Source organism: Carcharhinus amblyrhynchos, unplaced genomic scaffold (genome assembly GCF_965287045.1).
Source record: "Carcharhinus amblyrhynchos unplaced genomic scaffold, sCarAmb.v2.hapA chromosome_289, whole genome shotgun sequence".
Taxonomy (NCBI): Eukaryota; Metazoa; Chordata; class Chondrichthyes; order Carcharhiniformes; family Carcharhinidae; genus Carcharhinus; species Carcharhinus amblyrhynchos.
In genome coordinates this window covers 126,338-147,500 of record NW_027650029.1, presented here as the reverse complement: position 1 = coordinate 147,500, position 21,163 = coordinate 126,338, and the positions used below count along the sequence as shown (strand labels likewise).

At 53.2% G+C, this 21,163-nt stretch overlaps 1 protein-coding gene across 1 annotated transcript in view; it reads right to left on the bottom strand.

Moving 5' to 3' along the window:
• LOC145339022 (guanylate-binding protein 2-like) overlaps window positions 1–5,885 on the bottom strand; it is a 6,137-nt gene extending 252 nt beyond the window's left edge. Inside the window, exons 1-3 of the mRNA XM_080183448.1 lie at window positions 5,714–5,885; window positions 2,942–3,069; window positions 830–939 (exon numbers count right to left, since the gene is read on the bottom strand). Coding sequence (XP_080039574.1) covers window positions 830–939; window positions 2,942–3,069; window positions 5,714–5,885 — 410 coding nt within the window. The remainder of the gene's footprint in view (window positions 1–829; window positions 940–2,941; window positions 3,070–5,713) is intronic.
• Between the last annotated feature and the right edge of the window lie 15,278 nt (window positions 5,886–21,163).

The window sequence follows — 21,163 nt, the reverse complement described above, 5'->3', positions numbered from 1 at the left end:
CCAGTCAGTGTACAGATATCTCCCTGAGAGAGAGAGAGGACTGAGAGACACCAGTCAGTGTACAGATATCTCCCTGAGAGAGAGAGAGAGAGAGAGAGGACTGAGAGACACCAGTCAGTGTACAGATATCTCCCTGAGAGAGAGAGAGGGGACTGAGAGACACCAGTCAGTGTACAGATATCTCCCTGAGAGAGAGAGAGGGGACTGAGAGACACCAGTCAGTGTACAGATATCTCCCTGAGAGAGAGAGAGAGAGAGGGGGGACTGAGAGACACCAGTCAGTGTACAGATATCTCCCTGAGAGAGAGAGAGGGGACTGAGAGACACCAGTCAGTGTACAGATATCTCCCTGAGAGAGAGAGAGAGAGGGGGGACTGAGAGACACCAGTCAGTGTACAGATATCTCCCTGAGAGAGAGAGGGGACTGAGAGACACCAGTCAGTGTACAGATATCTCCCTGAGAGAGAGAGAGAGGACTGAGAGACACCAGTCAGTGTAGAAAGTACAGAGAGCCACCATATATTAAACTGATCTATGTCTGGGCCCTATTTGTGACTGTAACTGTATATTCGGCACCCAATGCTTTTCCCTCTCCCCTCTGTGCTCTATGAACGGTATGCTTTGTCTGTATAGCGCAGAAGAAACAATACTTTTCACAGTATCCCGATACACGTGACAATAATAAATCAAATCTGGAAAAGTTATCCGGCTGTGTGTTCCTCGTGGAAGGTCCGGGTGTGTGTGTGTGTGTGTGTGTGTGTGTGTGTGTGTGTGTGTGTGTGTGTGTGTGTGTGTGTGTGTGTGGGAGGGGGGCGGGGTGTAAGGATACTGGAGGTCCCTCAGGGACGTCTGCTGGATAATATCCTTGCTGTTGTAGACAAACAGGCTGCAGAGGAGGACGGCTAAAGCCATGATGGAGTTATCGTTCTGTTCGTCGCCCTGAGGGTCAGAGAGAGAGAGAGACAGGAGTGAGAAGGGGGCCACGGGGTCAGCCGATTCCAGACTCCCCTCCACCCCCTGCCCGCACCCCCCCAACTTACCCCAGAGCCGCCCCCAGATTCCTGTTTAAGATTCATTCATGGGGACATGAGGGTTCTCTGTCTGTCTGGCCGGTTCTCTGTCTGGCCGGTTCTCTGTCCGGCCCGTTCTCCGTCTGGCCGGTTCTCTGTCCGGTTCTCCGTCTGACCGGTTCTCTGGCCGGTTCTCTGTCTGGCCGGTTTTCTGGCCGGTTCTCCGGCCGGTTCTCTGACTGGTTCCCTGGCCGTCTGGCCGGTTCTCCGTCTGGCCAGTTCTCCGTCTGGCCAGTTCTCTGGCTGTCTGGCCGGTTCTCTGTCTGGCCGGTTCTCTGTCGGGCCGGTTCTCTGTCTGGCCGGTTCTCCGTCCGGCCCGTTCTCCGTCCGGCCCGTTCTCCGTCCGGCCCGTTCTCCTTCCGGCCCGTTCTCCGTCTGGCCGGTTCTCTGGCCGGTTCTCCGTCTGGCCGGTTCTCTGGCCGGTTCTCCGTCTGGCCGGTTCTCTGGCCGGTTCTCCGTCTGACCGGTTCTCTGGCCGGCCCGTTCTCCGTCTGGCCCGTTCTCCGTCCGGCCCGTTCTCCGTCCGGCCCGTTCTCCGTCTGGCCGGTTCTCCGTCTGACCGGTTCTCTGGCCGGTTCTCCATCTGACCGGTTCTCTGGCCGGTTCTCCGTCTGGCTGGTTCTCCGTCTGGCCGGTTCTCCGTCTGGTTGGTTCTCCGTCTGGCCGGTTTTCTGGCCAGTTCTCCGTCTGGCCGGTTCTCTGACCGGTTCCCTGGCTGTCTGGCCAGTTCTCCGTCTGGCCGGTTCTCCGTCTGGCCGGTTCTCCGTCTGGCCGGTTTTCTGTCTGGCCGGTTCTCCGTCTGGCCGGTTCTCCAGCCGGTTCTCTGACCGGTTCCCTGGCTGTCTGGCCGGTTCTCTGGCTAGCTGGCTGACCGTCTGCCTATCCCTGGGGTTGCCTGTGGAGGGCAGTTGACCCGTGGGTCACATCTGGGCCAGACCAGGGTAACTACAGCAGATTCCCGTCCCCCGAACGGACGTCAGTGAACCCGGGTGGGTTTTTGGCACAATCGGTCATCAGTAGATTCCGAGTTCCCTGATATTTTTATTGATTATACACTGAAGGGGGTGGCACAGTGGGTTAACACTGCGACCTCACAGCGCCAGGGACCCCCGTTCGATTCCCTGCTGGGAGACGCCAACTTCTTAAAAACTCACTCACAGAGGTTTACAGCAGGGAAACAGGCCATTCGGCCCAACTTGTCCATGCCGCCCCTTTTTTTTAACCCCTAAATTAATCTCAAGTGCCCGCGTTTGGCCCATATCCCTCTATACCCATCGTACCCTTGTAACTGTCTTTTTAAAAGACAAAATTGTACCCACCTCTACTACTGCCTCTGGCAGCTCGTTCCAGACCCTCACCACCCTCTGTGTGAAAGAATTGCCCCTCTGGACCCTCTCCCCTCTCACCTTAAACCTCTGCCCTCTAGTTTTAGACTCCCCTACCTTTGGGGAAAAGATATTGACTATCTCGCTGATCTGTGCCCCTCATTATTTTATAGACCTCTATAAGCTCACCCCTCTACGCTCCAGAGAAAAAAGTCCCAGTCAATCCAGCCTCTCCTTATAACTCAAACCATCAAGTCCCAGTAGCATCCTAATGAATCTTTTCTGCACTCTTTCCTTGCAGATGGAAGCCTGTCTGTGAAATGTCAGGCACCCTGCTGTGATAACGGGTGGTTGTGAAATCAACCATGCAGCCCTAATCTCGTAGCAGAGGCTTATATCAGAGCGAAATAGCAAGCGTTTTTTTAAATGGTTTCATTCTTTGGTCTGGGAATCGAGGCGGGGTCAGGGAATGGAAATTGAAAGGCGGGGGAGCCATTTTTTGAAGGGAACGAAAGAGCGGGGATGGGTGAGAAGTGTGAGTCTCACCTTTTCCGGATCTCCAATGCCTTCACAGTCCAACAGGAGAAGGTGCTGATCTGTCTTCTGCGGATGAGCCAAACACCACATCCAGATGCCTTTGGTGTGAGACTGAACGGTGTGTCCCAGCGAGAAACCTTTGGAGACAGAAAAGGTTTGTCTTTTATTCGGAGATCAGACGAGTGTCACTGGCAAAAAGCCTGCATTCTGCTCAACCCAATTGCCCTTGGCTTCTGAAGCAGGTAAGGTGTCACTGTGTGACTCTGGAGTCACGTGTAGGCTGAGTAAGGACAGAAAATTACCTTCCCTAAAGAACATCAGTGAAACAAATGGGTTTATCCAAAAGATCGATGGTCCTACCCACAAGAATACAACTTCAGGAAGTGTAAAGGAGAACATGCCCCGTCTACGTCAACGGGGACCAAGTACGAAAGGTCGAGAGAGCCTCAGGTTTTTAGGAGTCCAGATTTCCAACAACCTGTCCTGGTCCCCCACCGACGCCGACACTATAGTTAAGAAAGCCCCACCTCTACTTTCTCAGAAGACGAAGGAAATTTGGCATGTCCGCTACGGACTCTCCCCAACTTTTACAGATGCCCCATAGAAAGCATCCTTTCCCGGATGTATCACAGCTCGGTCTGGGATCCTGCTCTGCCCAAGACCGCAAGGAACTACAAAAGGGTGGTGAATGTAGCCCAATCCCATCAGCCAAACCAGCCTCCCATCCACTGACTCCGTCTACACTTCCCGCTGCCTCGGGGAAAAGCAGCCGGTATAATTAAGGACCCCCCCCCGACCCCACACACACCCCGGACATTCTCTCTCCCACCTTCTTCCGTCGGGGAAAAAGATACAAAAGTCTGAGGTCCCGTACCAACCGACTCAAGAACAGCTTCTTCCCTGCTGCTGTCAGACTTTTGAATGGACCTACCTCGCATTAAGTTGATCTTTCTCTACACCCTCGCTGTGACTGTAACACTACATTCTGCACCCTCTCCTTTCCTTCTCTGTGAACGGTATGCTTTGTCTGTACAGCGCGCAAAAAACAATACGTTTCACTGTATCCCAGTGACAATAATAAATCAAATCCTTTTCCTTCTCCCCTCTGTTCTCTATGAACGGTATAAATAATAAATCAAATCAGATTTCCTGGCGGGGGGCCCAGTACTACGAGTCCGGTCTCCCCAGTGCCCCGTACATTTGTGGGAAGACTTCCCAAATTTTATACTTGGGATAAAGGGAAAAGTTCCACTTGCTGTATCATAGGAATAACTTCCTGTGTTTCATATCCAGGAAGCGCGGATCCCTCCCCCCGCAGCGACGCCTGGATCCCTCCCCCCCGCAGCGACGCCCGGTACCCTCCGCCCGCAGCGACACCCGGATCACTCCGCCCCGCAGCGACGCCCGGATCCCTCCGCCCCGCAGCGACGCCCGGATCCCTCCGCCCCCGCAGCGACGCCCGGATCCCTCTGCCCCGCAGCGACGCCCGGATCCCTCCGCCCCGCAGCGACGCCCGGATCCCTCTGCCCCGCAGCGACACCCGGATCCCTCTGCCCCGCCCGGATCCCTCCGCCCCGCAGCGACGCCCGGATCCCTCTGCCCCGCCCGGATCCCTCTGCCCCGCAGTGATGCCCGGATCCCTCCGCCCCGCAGTGACACCCGGATCCCTCTGCCCCGCCCGGATCCCTCCACCCCCGCAGTGACGCCCGGATCCCTCCACCCCCGCAGTGACGCCCGGATCCCTCCACCCCCGCAGTGACACCTGGATCCCTCTGCCCCGCCCGGATCCCTCCACCCCCGCAGCGACGCCCGGATCCCTCCGCCCCGCAGTGACGCCCGGATCCCTCTGCCCCGCCCGGATCCCTCCGCCCCGCAGTGACGCCCGGATCCCTCCGCCCCGCAGCGACGCCCGGATCCCTCTGCCCCGCCCGGATCCCTCCACCCCCGCAGCGACGCCCGGATCCCTCCGTCCCGCATCGACGCCCGGATCCCTCCGCCCCGCGGCGACGCCCGGATCCCTCCGCCCCGCGGCGACGCCCGGATCCCTCCGCCCCGCGGCGACGCCCGGATCCCTCCGCCCCGCGGCGATGCCCGGATCCCTCCGCCCCGCGGCGACGCCCGGATCCCTCCGCCCCGCGGCGACGCCCGGATCCCTCCGCCCTGCGGCGACGCCCGGATCCCTCCGCCCCGCAGCGACGCCCGGATCCCTCCGCCCCGCAGCGACGCCCGGATCCCTCCGCCCCGCAGCGACGCCCGGATCCCTCCGCCCCGCAGCGACGCCCGGATCCCTCCACCCCGCAGCGACGCCCGGATCCCTCCGCCCCACAGCGACGCCCGGATCCCTCTGCCCCGCCCGGATCCCTCTGCCCCGCAGCGACGCCCAGATCCCTCCGCCCCGCAGCGACGCCCAGATCCCTCCACCCCGCAGCGACGCCCGGATCCCTCCACCCCGCAGCGACGCCCGGATCCCTCCACCCCCGCATCGACGCCCGGATCCCTCCGCCCCGCAGTGACGCCCGGATCCCTCCGCCCCGCAGCGACGCCCGGATCCCCCTGCCCCGCAACGAGGCCCAGATCCCTCCGCCCCGCAGCGACGCCCGGATCCCTCCGCCCCGCAGCGACGCCCGGATCCCTCCGCCCCGCAGCGACGCCCGGATCCTTCCACCCCCGCAGTGACGCCCGGATCCCTCCGCCCCGCAGCGACGCCCGGATCCCTCCGCCCCGCAGGGACGCCCGGATCCCTCTGTACCCCAGCAAATTGATCCAGGAGAATTCTCTTACCCGTCCTAGACCCAGCGAGGCGGTTGAGGAGGTAGGACTTCCCACTCCGTGTAGGACCCGAAACAGCTACAACTACCATGGGCAAATCGAAGGCTCGCAGTGTCTCCAGGGCAGCCTGGTTCAGTTCCAGACTCCCATTGGAGTTTCCAACAAGAAGCAGCGGATGCTCCATAATGTTTCCAACATCGACCTGTGAGACAGAGCAAAGGAGACATTTCACAATCTAACTCACTCCCGGGTATCTGTTATTCTGTATATAAACCACCCCGAACCCCTCGATTAGATTCCAGTCTGTAACTCACTCCCGGGTATCTGTTATTCTATATATAAACCACCCCGAACCCTCGATTAGATTCCAGTCTGTAACTCACTCCCGGGTATCTGTTATTCTATATATAAACCACCCCGAACCCCTCGATTAGATTCCAGTCTGTAACTCACTCCCGGGTATCTGTTATTCTATATATAAACCACCCCGAACCCCTCGATTAGATTCCAGTCGGGAACTCACTCCCGGGTATCTGTTATTCTGTATATAAACCACCCCGAACCCCTCGATTAGATTCCAATCTGTAACTCACTCCCGGGTGTCTGTTATTCTATATATAAACCACCCCGAACTCCTCGATTAGATTCCAGTCTGTAACTCACTCCCGGGTATCTGTTATTCTACATATAAACCACCCCGAACCCCTCGATTAGATTCCAGTCTGTAACTCACTCCCACGTATCTGTTATTCTATGTATAAACCACCCCGAACCCCTCGATTAGATTCCAGTCTGTAACTCACTCCCGGGTATCTGTTATTCTATATATAAACCACCCCGAACCCCTCGATTAGATTCCAGTCTGTAACTCACTCCCGGGTATCTGTTATTCTATATATAAACCACCACGAACCCCTCGATTAGATTCCAGTCTGTAACTCACTCCCGGGTATCTGTTATTCTGTATATAAACCACCCCGAACCCCTCGATTAGATTCCAGTCTGTAACTCACCCCCGGGTATCTGTTATTCTGTATATAAACCACCCCGAACCCCTCGATTAGATTCCAGTCTGTAACTCACTCCCGGGTATCTGTTATTCTGTATATAAACCACCCCGAACCCCTCGATTAGATTCCAGTCTGTAACTCACTCCCGGGTATCTGTTATTCTATATATAAACCACCCCGAACCCCTCGATTAGATTCCAGTCTGTAACTCACTCCCGGGTATCTGTTATTCTGTATATAAACCACCCCGAACCCCTCGATTAGATTCCAGTCTGTAACTCACTCCCGGGTATCTGTTATTCTATATATAAACCACCCCGAACCCCTCGATTAGATTCCAGTCTGTAACTCACTCCCGGGTATCTGTTATTCTGTATATAAACCACCCCGAACCCCTCGATTAGATTCCAGTCTGTAACTCACTCCCGGGGAGCTGTTATTCTGTATATAAACCACCCCGAACCCCTCGATTAGATTCCAGTCTGTAACTCACTCCCGGGTATCTGTTATTCTATATATAAACCACCCCGAACCCCTCGATTAGATTCCAGTCTGTAACTCACTCCCGGGTATCTGTTATTCTGTATATAAACCATCCCGAACCCCTCGATTAGATTCCAGTCTGTAACTCACTCCCGGGTATCTGTTATTCTGTATATAAACCACCCCGAACCCCTCGATTAGATTCCAGTCTGTAACTCACTCCCGGGTATCTGTTATTCTATATATAAACCACCCCGAACCCCTCGATTAGATTCCAGTCTGTAACTCACTCCCGGGTATCTGTTATTCTGTATATAAACCACCCCGAACCCCTCGATTAGATTCCAGTCTGTAACTCACTCCCGGGTATCTGTTATTCTATATATAAACCACCCCGAACCCCTCGATTAGATTCCAGTGTGTAACTCACTCCCGGGTATCTGTTATTCTATATATAAACCACCCCAAACCCCTCGATTAGATTCCAGTCTGTAACTCACTCCCGGGTATCTGTTATTCTATATATAAACCACCCCGAACCCCTCGATTAGATTCCAGTCTGTAACTCACTCCCAGGTATCTGTTATTCTGTATATAAACCACCCCAAACCCCTCGATTAGATTCCAGTCTGTAACTCACTCCCGGGTATCTGTTATTCTATATAAACCAGCCCGAACTCCTCGATTAGATTCCAGTCTGTAACTCACTCCCGGGTATCTGTTATTCTATATATAAACCACCCCGAACCCCTCGATTAGATTCCAGTCTGTAACTCACTCCCGGGTATCTGTTATTCTGTATATAAACCACCCCGAACCCCTCGATTAGATTCCAGTCTGTAACTCACTCCCGGGTATCTGTCATTCTATATATAAACCACCCCGAACCCCTCGATTAGACTGCAGTCTGTAACTCACTCCCGGGTATCTGTTATTCTGTATCTGTTTCTCTATTTTTATGCCAGACCAATCCCCTTCCCGTTCACTCCCACTGTACACAATCCCGATCCCCTTCCCGTTCACTCCCACTGTACACAATCCCGATCCCCTTCCCGTTCACTCCCACTGTACACAATCCCGATCCCCTTCCCGTTCACTCCCACTGTACACAATCCCGATCCCCATCCCGTTCACTCCCACTGTACACAATCCCGATCCCCTTCCCGTTCACTCCCACTGTACACAATCCCGATCCCCTTCCCGTTCACTCCCACTGTACACAATCCCGATCCCCTTCCCGTTCACTCCCACTGTACACAATCCCGATCCCCTTCCCGTTCACTCCCACTGTACACAATCCCGATCCCCTTCCCGTTCACTCCCACTGTACACAATCCCAATCCCCTTCCCGTTCTCTCCCACTGTACACAATCCCAATCCCCTTCCCGTTCACTCCCACTGTACACAATCCCAATCCCCTTCCCGTTCACTCCCACTGTACACAATCCCAATCCCCTTCCCGTTCACTCCCACTGTACACAATCCCAATCCCCTTCCCGTTCACTCCCACTGTACACAATCCCAATTCCCTTCCCGTTCACTCCCACTGTACACAATCCCAATCCCCTTCCCGTTCACTCCCAGTGTACACAATCCCAATCCCCTTCCCGTTCACTCCCACTGTACACAATCCCAATCCCCTTCCCGTTCACTCCCACTGTACACAATCCCCTTGCGATCGAGTGAGGACAGACACTTGTCCATCAGGGGACAGTGACACTGGTGGGTGGAGGGGTTAATGGGAGCTCTGTACCTGGGGGGTGCTGGCTGGGGTTATTCTCACTCTCCCCTCCCCTCGCTAACAGCTCCGAGGCGAGCGAGCTGGTGCTGAGATCCCAGTGAGTGAGAGCTGCTCCCCTGCCCAACCCAAACTGCGACTGTGTTTTTAAATAAGAGCCAAAGCTTTCAGTTTCTGTTGTAAAGGTATTGACTGATGGGCCACATCCCCACAGGAAGTCCTGGGGGTAGGGTGTTAGCGTGGATAGAGGATTGGTTGTCAAATAGGAGGCAGAGAGTGGGGGTCAATGGGTGCTATTCGGATTGGCGGTTGGTGACTAGTGGAGTGCCCCAGGGGTCGGTGCTGGGGCCTCAGCTATTTACCATTTATATAGATGATCTGGAGGAGGGAACCGAGTGTAGGGTGTCAAAATTTGCTGATGACACCAAGATTGGGGGAAAGGCAAATTGTGCGGAGGGTGTGGAGAGTCTGCAGAAGGATCTAGATCGGCTGGGCGAATGGGCCAGGAAATGGCAAATGGAATTTAATGTTGGCAAGTGTGAGGTGGTCCACTTTGGTAGGAAGAATGGTAGGAAGGACTATTACTTACGTGGCGAAAAACTGCAGCAGGCGACGGTGCAGAGGGACCTCAGGGTCCTTGTGCATGAGTCGCAAAAACCCAGCTTGCAGGTGCAGCAGGTGGTCAGGAAGGCGAATGGGATGCTGGCCTTTATAGCGAGGGGGATTGAATATAAAAGTAGGGAGGTCTTGCTGCAGCTGTATAGGGCATTGGTGAGGCCGCAGCTGGAGTACTGTATGCAGTTTTGGGCGCCGGACCTGCGCAAAGATATTTTGGCCTTGGAGGGAGTGCAGAGGAGGTTTACTAGGCTGATGCCAGAGTTGAGGGGGTGGAGCTATGAGGTGAGGCTGAATAAACTAGGCTTGTACTCGTTAGAGTTTAGAAGAATGAGGGGAGATCTCACTGAGACGTATAAGATGATGAATGGGATGGATAGGATAGAGGTGGAGAGACTCTTCCCGCTCAAAAAAGACAGTAGGACTAGGGGGCACAGCCTCAAGATACAGGGGGGGCGGTTTAGAACGGAGTTGAGGAGGAACTTCTTCACTCAAAGGGTGGTAAATCTCTGGAATTCTCTGCCCGTTGAAGTGGTGGAGGCTGCCTCGCCAAATATTTTTAAGAAGCGGGTTGATGGGTTCTTGATAAGAGAGGGGATTAAGGGTTATGGGGAGAGGGCGGGAAAGTGGAACTGAGCCACGACAGATCAGCCATGATCTTATTGAAAGGCGGGGCAGGCTCGAAGGGCTAGATGGCCTACTCCTGCTCCTATTTCTTATGTTCTTATGTTCTTAAACCACCCCGAACCCCTCGATTAGATTCCAGTCTGTAACTCACTCCCGGGTATCTGTTATTCTACATATAAACCACCCCGAACCCCTCGATTAGATTCCAGTCTGTAACTCACTCCCGGATATCTGTAATTCTATATATAAACCACCCCGAACCCCTCGATTAGATTCCAGTCTGTAACTCACCCCCGGGTATCTGTAATTCTATATATAAACCACCCCGAACCCCTCGATTAGATTCCAGTCTGTAACTCACCCCCGGGTATCTGTTATTCTGTATATAAACCACCCTGAACCCCTCGATTAGATTCCAGTCCGTAACTCACTCCCGGGTATCTGTTATTCTATATATAAACCACCCCGAACCCCTCGATTAGATTCAGTCTGTAACTCACTCCCGGGTATCTGTTATTCTATACAGAAACCACCACGAACCCCTCGATTAGATTCCAGTATGTAACTCACTCCCAGGTATCTGTTATTCTATGTATAAACCACCCCGAACCCCTCGATTAGATTCCAGTCTGTAACTCACTCCCGGGTATCTGTTATTCTATATATAAACCACCCCGAACCCCTCGATTAGACTGCAGTCTGTAACTCACTCCCGGGTATCTGTCATTCTATATATAAACCACCCCGAACCCCTCGATTAGACTGCAGTCTGTAACTCACTCCCGGGTATCTGTTATTCTGTATCTGTTTCTCTATTTTTATGCCAGACCAATCCCCTTCCCGTTCACTCCCACTGTACACAATCCCGATCCCCTTCCCGTTCACTCCCACTGTACACAATCCCGATCCCCTTCCCGTTCACTCCCACTGTACACAATCCCGATCCCCTTCCCGTTCACTCCCACTGTACACAATCCCGATCCCCATCCCGTTCACTCCCACTGTACACAATCCCGATCCCCTTCCCGTTCACTCCCACTGTACACAATCCCGATCCCCTTCCCGTTCACTCCCACTGTACACAATCCCAATCCCCTTCCCGTTCACTCCCACTGTACACAATCCCAATCCCCTTCCCGTTCACTCCCACTGTACACAATACCCTTGCGATCGAGTGAGGACAGACACTTGTCCATCAGGGGACAGTGACACTGGTGGGTGGAGGGGTTAATGGGAGCTCTGTACCTGGGGGGTGCTGGCTGGGGTTATTCTCACTCTCCCCTCCCCTCGCTAACAGCTCCGAAGCGAGCGAGCTGGTGCTGAGATCCCAGTGAGTGAGAGCTGCTCCCCTGCCCAACCCAAACTGCGTCTGTGTTTTTAAATAAGAGCCAAAGCTTTCAGTTTCTGTTGTAAAGGTATTGACTGATGGGCCACATCCCCACAGGAAGTCCTGGGGGTAGGGTGTTAGCGTGGATAGAGGATTGGTTGTCAAATAGGAGGCAGAGAGTGGGGGTCAATGGGTGCTATTCGGATTGGCGGTTGGTGACTAGTGGAGTGCCCCAGGGGTCGGTGCTGGGGCCTCAGCTATTTACCATTTATATAGATGATCTGGAGGAGGGAACCGAGTGTAGGGTGTCAAAATTTGCTGATGACACCAAGATTGGGGGAAAGGCAAATTGTGCGGAGGGTGTGGAGAGTCTGCAGAAGGATCTAGATCGGCTGGGCGAATGGGCCAGGAAATGGCAAATGGAATTTAATGTTGGCAAGTGTGAGGTGGTCCACTTTGGTAGGAAGAATGGTAGGAAGGACTATTACTTACGTGGCGAAAAACTGCAGCAGGCGACGGTGCAGAGGGACCTCAGGGTCCTTGTGCATGAGTCGCAAAAACCCAGCTTGCAGGTGCAGCAGGTGGTCAGGAAGGCGAATGGGATGCTGGCCTTTATAGCGAGGGGGATTGAATATAAAAGTAGGGAGGTCTTGCTGCAGCTGTATAGGGCATTGGTGAGGCCGCAGCTGGAGTACTGTATGCAGTTTTGGGCGCCGGACCTGCGCAAAGATATTTTGGCCTTGGAGGGAGTGCAGAGGACGTTTACTAGGCTGATGCCGGAGTTGAGGGGGTGGAGCTATGAGGTGAGGCTGAATAAACTAGGCTTGTACTCGTTAGAGTTTAGAAGAATGAGGGGAGATCTCACTGAGACGTATAAGATGATGAATGGGATGGATAGGATAGAGGTGGAGAGACTCTTCCCGCTCAAAAAAGACAGTAGGACTAGGGGGCACAGCCTCAAGATACAGGGGGGGCGGTTCAGAACGGAGTTGAGGAGGAACTTCTTCACTCAAAGGGTGGTAAATCTCTGGAATTCTCTGCCCGTTGAAGTGGTGGAGGCTGCCTCGCCAAATATTTTTAAGAAGCGGGTTGACGGGTTCTTGATAAGAGAGGGGATTAAGGGTTATGGGGAGAGGGCGGGAAAGTGGAACTGAGCCACGACAGATCAGCCATGATCTTATTGAAAGGCGGGGCAGGCTCGAAGGGCTAGATGGCCTACTCCTGCTCCTATTTCTTATGTTCTTATGTTCTTAAACCACCCCGAACCCCTCGATTAGATTCCAGTCTGTAACTCACTCCCGGGTATCTGTTATTCTACATATAAACCACCCCGAACCCCTTGATTAGATTCCAGTCTGTAACTCACTCCCGGATATCTGTAATTCTATATATAAACCACCCCGAACCCCTCGATTAGATTCCAGTCTGTAACTCACCCCCGGGTATCTGTTATTCTGTATATAAACCACCCTGAACCCCTCGATTAGATTCCAGTCCGTAACTCACTCCCGGGTATCTGTTATTCTATATATAAACCACCCCGAACCCCTCGATTAGATTCAGTCTGTAACTCACTCCCGGGTATCTGTTATTCTATACAGAAACCACCCCGAACCCCTCGATTAGATTCCAGTATGTAACTCACTCCCAGGTATCTGTTATTCTATGTATAAACCACCCCGAACCCCTCGATTAGATTCCAGTCTGTAACTCACTCCCGGGTATCTGTTATTCTACATATAAACCACCCCGAACCCCTCGATTAGACTGCAGTCTGTAACTCACTCCCGGGTATCTGTTATTCTGTATCTGTTTCTCTATTTTTATGCCAGACCAATCCCCTTCCCGTTCACTCCCACTGTACACAATCCCGATCCCCTTCCCGTTCACTCCCACTGTGCACAATCCCGATCCCCTTCCCGTTCACTCCCACTGTACACAATCCCGATCCCCTTCCCGTTCACTCCCACTGTACACAATCCCGATCCCCTTCCCGTTCACTCCCACTGTACACAATCCCGATCCCCTTCCCGTTCACTCCCACTGTACACAATCCCGATCCCCTTCCCGTTCACTCCCACTGTACACAATCCCGATCCCCTTCCCGTTCACTCCCACTGTACACAATCCCGATCCCCTTCCCGTTCACTCCCACTGTACACAATCCCGATCCCCTTCCCGTTCACTCCCACTGTACACAATCCCGATCCCCTTCCCGTTCACTCCCACTGTACACAATCCCGATCCCCTTCCCGTTCACTCCCACTGTACACAATCCCGATCCCCTTCCCGTTCACTCCCACTGTACACAATCCCAATCCCCTTCCCGTTCACTCCCACTGTACACAATCCCGATCCCCTTCCCGTTCACTCCCACTGTACACAATCCCAATCCCCTTCCCGTATACTCCCACTCTACACAATCCCAATCCCCTTCCCGTTCACTCCCACTGTACACAATCCCAATCCCCCTTCCCGTTCACTCCCACTGTACACAATCCCAACCCCCTTCCCGTTCACTCCCACTGTACACAATCCCGATCCCCTTCCCGTTCACTCCCACTGTACACAATCCCGATCCCCTTCCCGTTCACTCCAACTGTACACAATCCCGATCCCCTTCCCGTTCACTCCCACTGTACACAATCCCGATCCCCTTCCCGTTCACTCCCACTGTACACAATCCCGATCCCCTTCCCGTTCACTCCCACTGTACACAATCCCGATCCCCTTCCCGTTCACTCCCACTGTACACAATCCCAATCCCCTTCCCGTTCACTCCCAGTGTACACAATCCCAATCCCCTTCCCGTTCTCTCCCACTGTACACAATCCCAATCCCCTTCCCGTTCACTCCCACTGTACACAATCCCAATTCCCTTCCCGTTCACTCCCACTGTACACAGTCCCAATCCCCTTCCCGTTCACTCCCACTGTACACAATCCCAATCCCCTTCCCGTTCACTCCCACTGTACACAATCCCGATCCCCTTCCCGTTCACTCCCACTGTACACAATCCCGATCCCCTTCCCGTTCACTCCCACTGTACACAATCCCGATCCCCTTCCCGTTCACTCCCACTGTACACAATCCCGATCCCCTTCCCGTTCACTCCCACTGTACACAATCCCGATCCCCTTCCCGTTCACTCCCACTGTACACAATCCCGATCCCCTTCCCGTTCACTCCCACTGTACACAATCCCAATCCCCTTCCCGTTCACTCCCACTGTACACAATGCCGATTCCCTTCCCGTTCACTCCCACTGTACACAATCCCAATCCCCTTCCCGTTCACTCCCACTCTACACAATCCCAATCCCCTTCCCGTTCACTCCCACTGTACACAATCCCAATCCCCCTTCCCGTTCACTCCCACTGTACACAATCCCGACCCCCTTCCCGTTCACTCCCACTGTACACAATCCCGATCCCCTGCCCGTTCACTCCCACTGTACACAATCCCGATCCCCTTCCCGTTCACTCCCACTGTACACAATCCCGATCCCCTTCCCGTTCACTCCCACTGTACACAATCCCGATCCCCTTCCCGTTCACTCCCACTGTACACAATCCCGATCCCCTTCCCGTTCACTCCCACTGTACACAATCCCAATCCCCTTCCCGTTCTCTCCCACTGTACACAATCCCAATCCCCTTCCCGTTCACTCCCACTGTACACAATCCCAATTCCCTTCCCGTTCACTCCCACTGTACACAATCCCAATCCCCTTCCCGTTCACTCCCACTGTACACAATCCCAATCCCCTTCCCGTTCACTCCCACTGTACACAATCCCAATCCCCTTCCCGTTCACTCCCACTGTACACAATCCCAATCCCCTTCCCGTTCACTCCCACTGTACACAATCCCCTTGCGATCGAGTGAGGACAGACACTTGTCCATCAGGGGACAGTGACACTGGTGGGTGGAGGGGTTAATGGGAGCTCTGTACCTGGGAGTTGCTGGCTGGGGTTATTCTCACTCTCCCCTCCCCTCGCTAACAGCTCCGAAGCGAGCGAGCTGGTGCTGAGATCCCAGTGAGTGAGAGCTGCTCCCCTGCCCAACCCAAACTGCGACTGTGTTTTTAAATAAGAGCCAAAGCTTTCAGTTTCTGTTGTAAAGGTATTGACTGATAGGCCAATTCCCACAGGAAGTCCTGGGGGTAGGGTGTTAGCGTGGATAGAGGATTGGTTGTCAAATAGGAGGCAGAGAGTGGGGGTCAATGGGTGCTATTCGGATTGGCGGTTGGTGACTAGTGGAGTGCCCCAGGGGTCGGTGCTGGGGCCTCAGCTATTTACCATTTATATAGATGATCTGGAGGAGGGAACCGAGTGTAGGGTGTCAAAATTTGCTGATGACACCAAGATTGGGGGAAAGGCAAATTGTGCGGAGGGTGTGGAGAGTCTGCAGAAGGATCTAGATCGGCTGGGCGAATGGGCCAGGAAATGGCAAATGGAATTTAATGTTGGCAAGTGTGAGGTGGTCCACTTTGGTAGGAAGAATGGTAGGAAGGACTATTACTTACGTGGCGAAAAACTGAAGCAGGCGACGGTGCAGAGGGACCTCAGGGTCCTTGTGCATGAGTCGCAAAAACCCAGCTTGCAGGTGCAGCAGGTGGTCAGGAAGGCGAATGGGATGCTGGCCTTTATAGCGAGGGGGATTGAATAGAAAAGTAGGGAGGTCTTGCTGCAGCTGTATAGGGCATTGGTGAGGCCGCAGCTGGAGTACTGTATGCAGTTTTGGGCGCCGGACCTGCGCAAAGATATTTTGGCCTTGGAGGGAGTGCAGAGGAGGTTTACTAGGCTGATGCCAGAGTTGAGGGGGTGGAGCTATGAGGTGAGGCTGAATAAACTAGGCTTGTACTCGTTAGAGTTTAGAAGAATGAGGGGAGATCTCACTGAGACGTATAAGATGATGAATGGGATGGATAGGATAGAGGTGGAGAGACTCTTCCCGCTCAAAAAAGACAGTAGGACGAGGGGGCACAGCCTCAAGATACAGGGGGGGCGGTTTAGAACGGAGTTGAGGAGGAACTTCTTCACTCAAAGGGTGGTAAATCTCTGGAATTCTCTGCCCGTTGAAGTGGTGGAGGCTGCCTCGCCAAATATTTTTAAGAAGCGGGTTGATGGGTTCTTGATAAGAGAGGGGATTAAGGGTTATGGGGAGAGGGCGGGAAAGTGGAACTGAGCCACGACAGATCAGCCATGATCTTATTGAAAGGCGGGGCAGGCTCGAAGGGCTAGATGGCCTACTCCTGCTCCTATTTCTTATGTTCTTATGTTCTTAAACCACCCCGAACCCCTCGATTAGATTCCAGTCTGTAACTCACTCCCGGGTATCTGTTATTCTACATATAAACCACCCCGAACCCCTCGATTAGATTCCAGTCTGTAACTCACTCCCGGATATCTGTAATTCTATATATAAACCACCCCGAACCCCTCGATTAGATTCCAGTCTGTAACTCACCCCCGGGTATCTGTAATTCTATATATAAACCACCCCGAACCCCTCGATTAGATTCCAGTCTGTAACTCACCCCCGGGTATCTGTTATTCTGTATATAAACCACCCTGAACCCCTCGATTAGATTCCAGTCCGTAACTCACTCCCGGGTATCTGTTATTCTATATATAAACCACCCCGAACCCCTCGATTAGATTCAGTCTGTAACTCACTCCCGGGTATCTGTTATTCTATACAGAAACCACCACGAACCCCTCGATTAGATTCCAGTATGTAACTCACTCCCAGGTATCTGTTATTCTATGTATAAACCACCCCGAACCCCTCGATTAGATTCCAGTCTGTAACTCACTCCCGGGTATCTGTTATTCTATATATAAACCACCCCGAACCCCTCGATTAGACTGCAGTCTGTAACTCACTCCCGGGTATCTGTTATTCTGTATCTGTTTCTCTATTTTTATGCCAGACCAATCCCCTTCCCGTTCACTCCCACTGTACACAATCCCGATCCCCTTCCCGTTCACTCCCACTGTACACAATCCCGATCCCCTTCCCGTTCACTCCCACTGTACACAATCCCGATCCCCTTCCCGTTCACTCCCACTGTACACAATCCCAATCCCCTTCCCGTTCACTCCCACTGTACACAATCCCGATCCCCTTCCCGTTCACTCCCACTGTACACAATCCCAATCCCCTTCCCGTTCACTCCCAGTGTACACAATCCCAATCCCCTTCCCGTTCTCTCCCACTGTACACAATCCCAATCCCCTTCCCGTTCACTCCCACTGTACACAATCCCAATCCCCTTCCCGTTCACTCCCACTGTACACAATACCCTTGCGATCGAGTGAGGACAGACACTTGTCCATCAGGGGACAGTGACACTGGTGGGTGGAGGGGTTAATGGGAGCTCTGTACCTGGGGGGTGCTGGCTGGGGTTATTCTCACTCTCCCCTCCCCTCGCTAACAGCTCCGAAGCGAGCGAGCTGGTGCTGAGATCCCAGTGAGTGAGAGCTGCTCCCCTGCCCAACCCAAACTGCGTCTGTGTTTTTAAATAAGAGCCAAAGCTTTCAGTTTCTGTTGTAAAGGTATTGACTGATGGGCCACATCCCCACAGGAAGTCCTGGGGGTAGGGTGTTAGCGTGGATAGAGGATTGGTTGTCAAATAGGAGGCAGAGAGTTGGGGTCAATGGGTGCTATTCGGATTGGCGGTTGGTGACTAGTGGAGTGCCCCAGGGGTCGGTGCTGGGGCCTCAGCTATTTACCATTTATATAGATGATCTGGAGGAGGGAACCGAGTGTAGGGTGTCAAAATTTGCTGATGACACCAAGATTGGGGGAAAGGCAAATTGTGCGGAGGGTGTGGAGAGTCTGCAGAAGGATCTAGATCGGCTGGGCGAATGGGCCAGGAAATGGCAAATGGAATTTAATGTTGGCAAGTGTGAGGTGGTCCACTTTGGTAGGAAGAATGGTAGGAAGGACTATTACTTACGTGGCGAAAAACTGCAGCAGGCGACGGTGCAGAGGGACCTCAGGGTCCTTGTGCATGAGTCGCAAAAACCCAGCTTGCAGGTGCAGCAGGTGGTCAGGAAGGCGAATGGGATGCTGGCCTTTATAGCGAGGGGGATTGAATATAAAAGTAGGGAGGTCTTGCTGCAGCTGTATAGGGCATTGGTGAGGCCGCAGCTGGAGTACTGTATGCAGTTTTGGGGGCCGGACCTGCGCAAAGATATTTTGGCCTTGGAGGGAGTGCAGAGGAGGTTTACTAGGCTGATGCCAGAGTTGAGGGGGTGGAGCTATGAGGTGAGGCTGAATAAACTAGGCTTGTACTCGTTAGAGTTTAGAAGAATGAGGGGAGATCTCACTGAGACGTATAAGATGATGAATGGGATGGATAGGATAGAGGTGGAGAGACTCTTCCCGCTCAAAAAAGACAGTAGGACTAGGGGACACAGCCTCAAGATACAGGGGGGGCGGTTTAGAACGGAGTTGAGGAGGAACTTCTTCACTCAAAGGGTGGTAAATCTCTGGAATTCTCTGCCCGTTGAAGTGGTGGAGGCTGCCTCGCCAAATATTTTTAAGAAGCGGGTTGATGGGTTCTTGATAAGAGAGGGGATTAAGGGTTATGGGGAGAGGGCGGGAAAGTGGAACTGAGCCACGACAGATCAGCCATGATCTTATTGAAAGGCGGGGCAGGCTCGAAGGGCTAGATGGCCTACTCCTGCTCCTATTTCTTATGTTCTTATGTTCTTAAACCACCCCGAACCCCTCGATTAGATTCCAGTCTGTAACTCACTCCCGGGTATCTGATATTCTACATATAAACCACCCCGAACCCCTCGATTAGATTCCAGTCTGTAACTCACTCCCGGATATCTGTAATTCTATATATAAACCACCCCGAACCCCTCGATTAGATTCCAGTCTGTAACACACCCCCGGGTATCTGTAATTCTATATATAAACCACCCCGAACCCCTCGATTAGATTCCAGTCTGTAACTCACCCCCGGGTATCTGTTATTCTGTATATAAACCACCCTGAACCCCTCGATTAGATTCCAGTCCGTAACTCACTCCCGGGTATCTGTTATTCTATATATAAACCACCCCGAACCCCTCGATTAGATTCAGTCTGTAACTCACTCCCGGGTATCTGTTATTCTATATAGAAACCACCCCGAACCCCTCGATTAGATTCCAGTATGTAACTCACTCCCAGGTATCTGTTATTCTATGTATAAACCACCCCGAACCCCTCGATTAGATTCCAGTCTGTAACTCACTCCCGGGTATCTGTTATTCTATATATAAACCACCCCGAACCCCTCGATTAGACTGCAGTGTGTAACTCACTCCCGGGTATCTGTTATTCTGTATCTGTTTCTCTATTTTTATGCCAGACCAATCCCCTTCCCGTTCACTCCCACTGTACACAATCCCGATCCCCTTCCCGTTCACTCCCACTGTACACAATCCCGATCCCCTTCCCGTTCACTCCCACTGTACACAATCCCGATCCCCTTCCCGTTCACTCCCACTGTACACAATCCCGATCCCCTTCCCGTTCACTCCCACTGTACACAATCCCGATCCCCTTCCCGTTCACTCCCACTGTACACAATCCCGATCCCCTTCCCGTTCACTCCCACTGTACACAATCCCGATCCCCTTCCCGTTCACTCCCACTGTACACAATCCCGATCCCCTTCCCGTTCACTCCCACTGTACACAATCCCGATCCCCTTCCCGTTCACTCCCACTGTACACAATCCCGATCCCCTTCCCGTTCACTCCCACTGTACACAATCCCGATCCCCTGCCCGTTCACTCCCACTGTACACAATCCCGATCCCCTTCCCGTTCACTCCCACTGTACACAATCCCGATCCCCTTCCCGTTCACTCCCACTGTACACAATCCCGATCCCCTTCCCGTTCACTCCCACTGTACACAATCCCGATCCCCTTCCCGTTCACTCCCACTGTACACAATCCCAATCCCCTTCCCGTTCTCTCCCACTGTACACAATCCCAATCCCCTTCCCGTTCACTCCCACTGTACACAATCCCAATTCCCTTCCCGTTCACTCCCACTGTACACAATCCCAATCCCCTTCCCGTTCACTCCCACTGTACACAATCCCAATCCCCTTCCCGTTCACTCCCACTGTACACAATCCCAATCCCCTTCCCGTTCACTCCCACTGTACACAATCCCCTTGCGATCGAGTGAGGACAGACACTTGTCCATCAGGGGACAGTGACACTGGTGGGTGGAGGGGTTAATGGGAGCTCTGTACCTGGGGGGTGCTGGCTGGGGTTATTCTCACTCTCCCCTCCCCTCGCTAACAGCTCCGAAGCGAGCGAGCTGGTGCTGAGATCCAAGTGAGTGAGAGCTGCTCCCCTGCCCAACCCAAACTGCGTCTGTGTTTTTAAATAAGAGCCAAAGCTTTCAGTTTCTGTTGTAAAGGTATTGACTGATTGGCCACATCCCCACAGGAAGTCCTGGGGGTAGGGTGTTAGCGTGGATAGAGGATTGGTTGTCAAATAGGAGGCAGAGAGTGGGGGTCAATGGGTGCTATTCGGATTGGCGGTTGGTGACTAGTGGAGTGCCCCAGGGGTCGGTGCTGGGGCCTCAGCTATTTACCATTTATATAGATGATCTGGAGGAGGGAACCGAGTGTAGG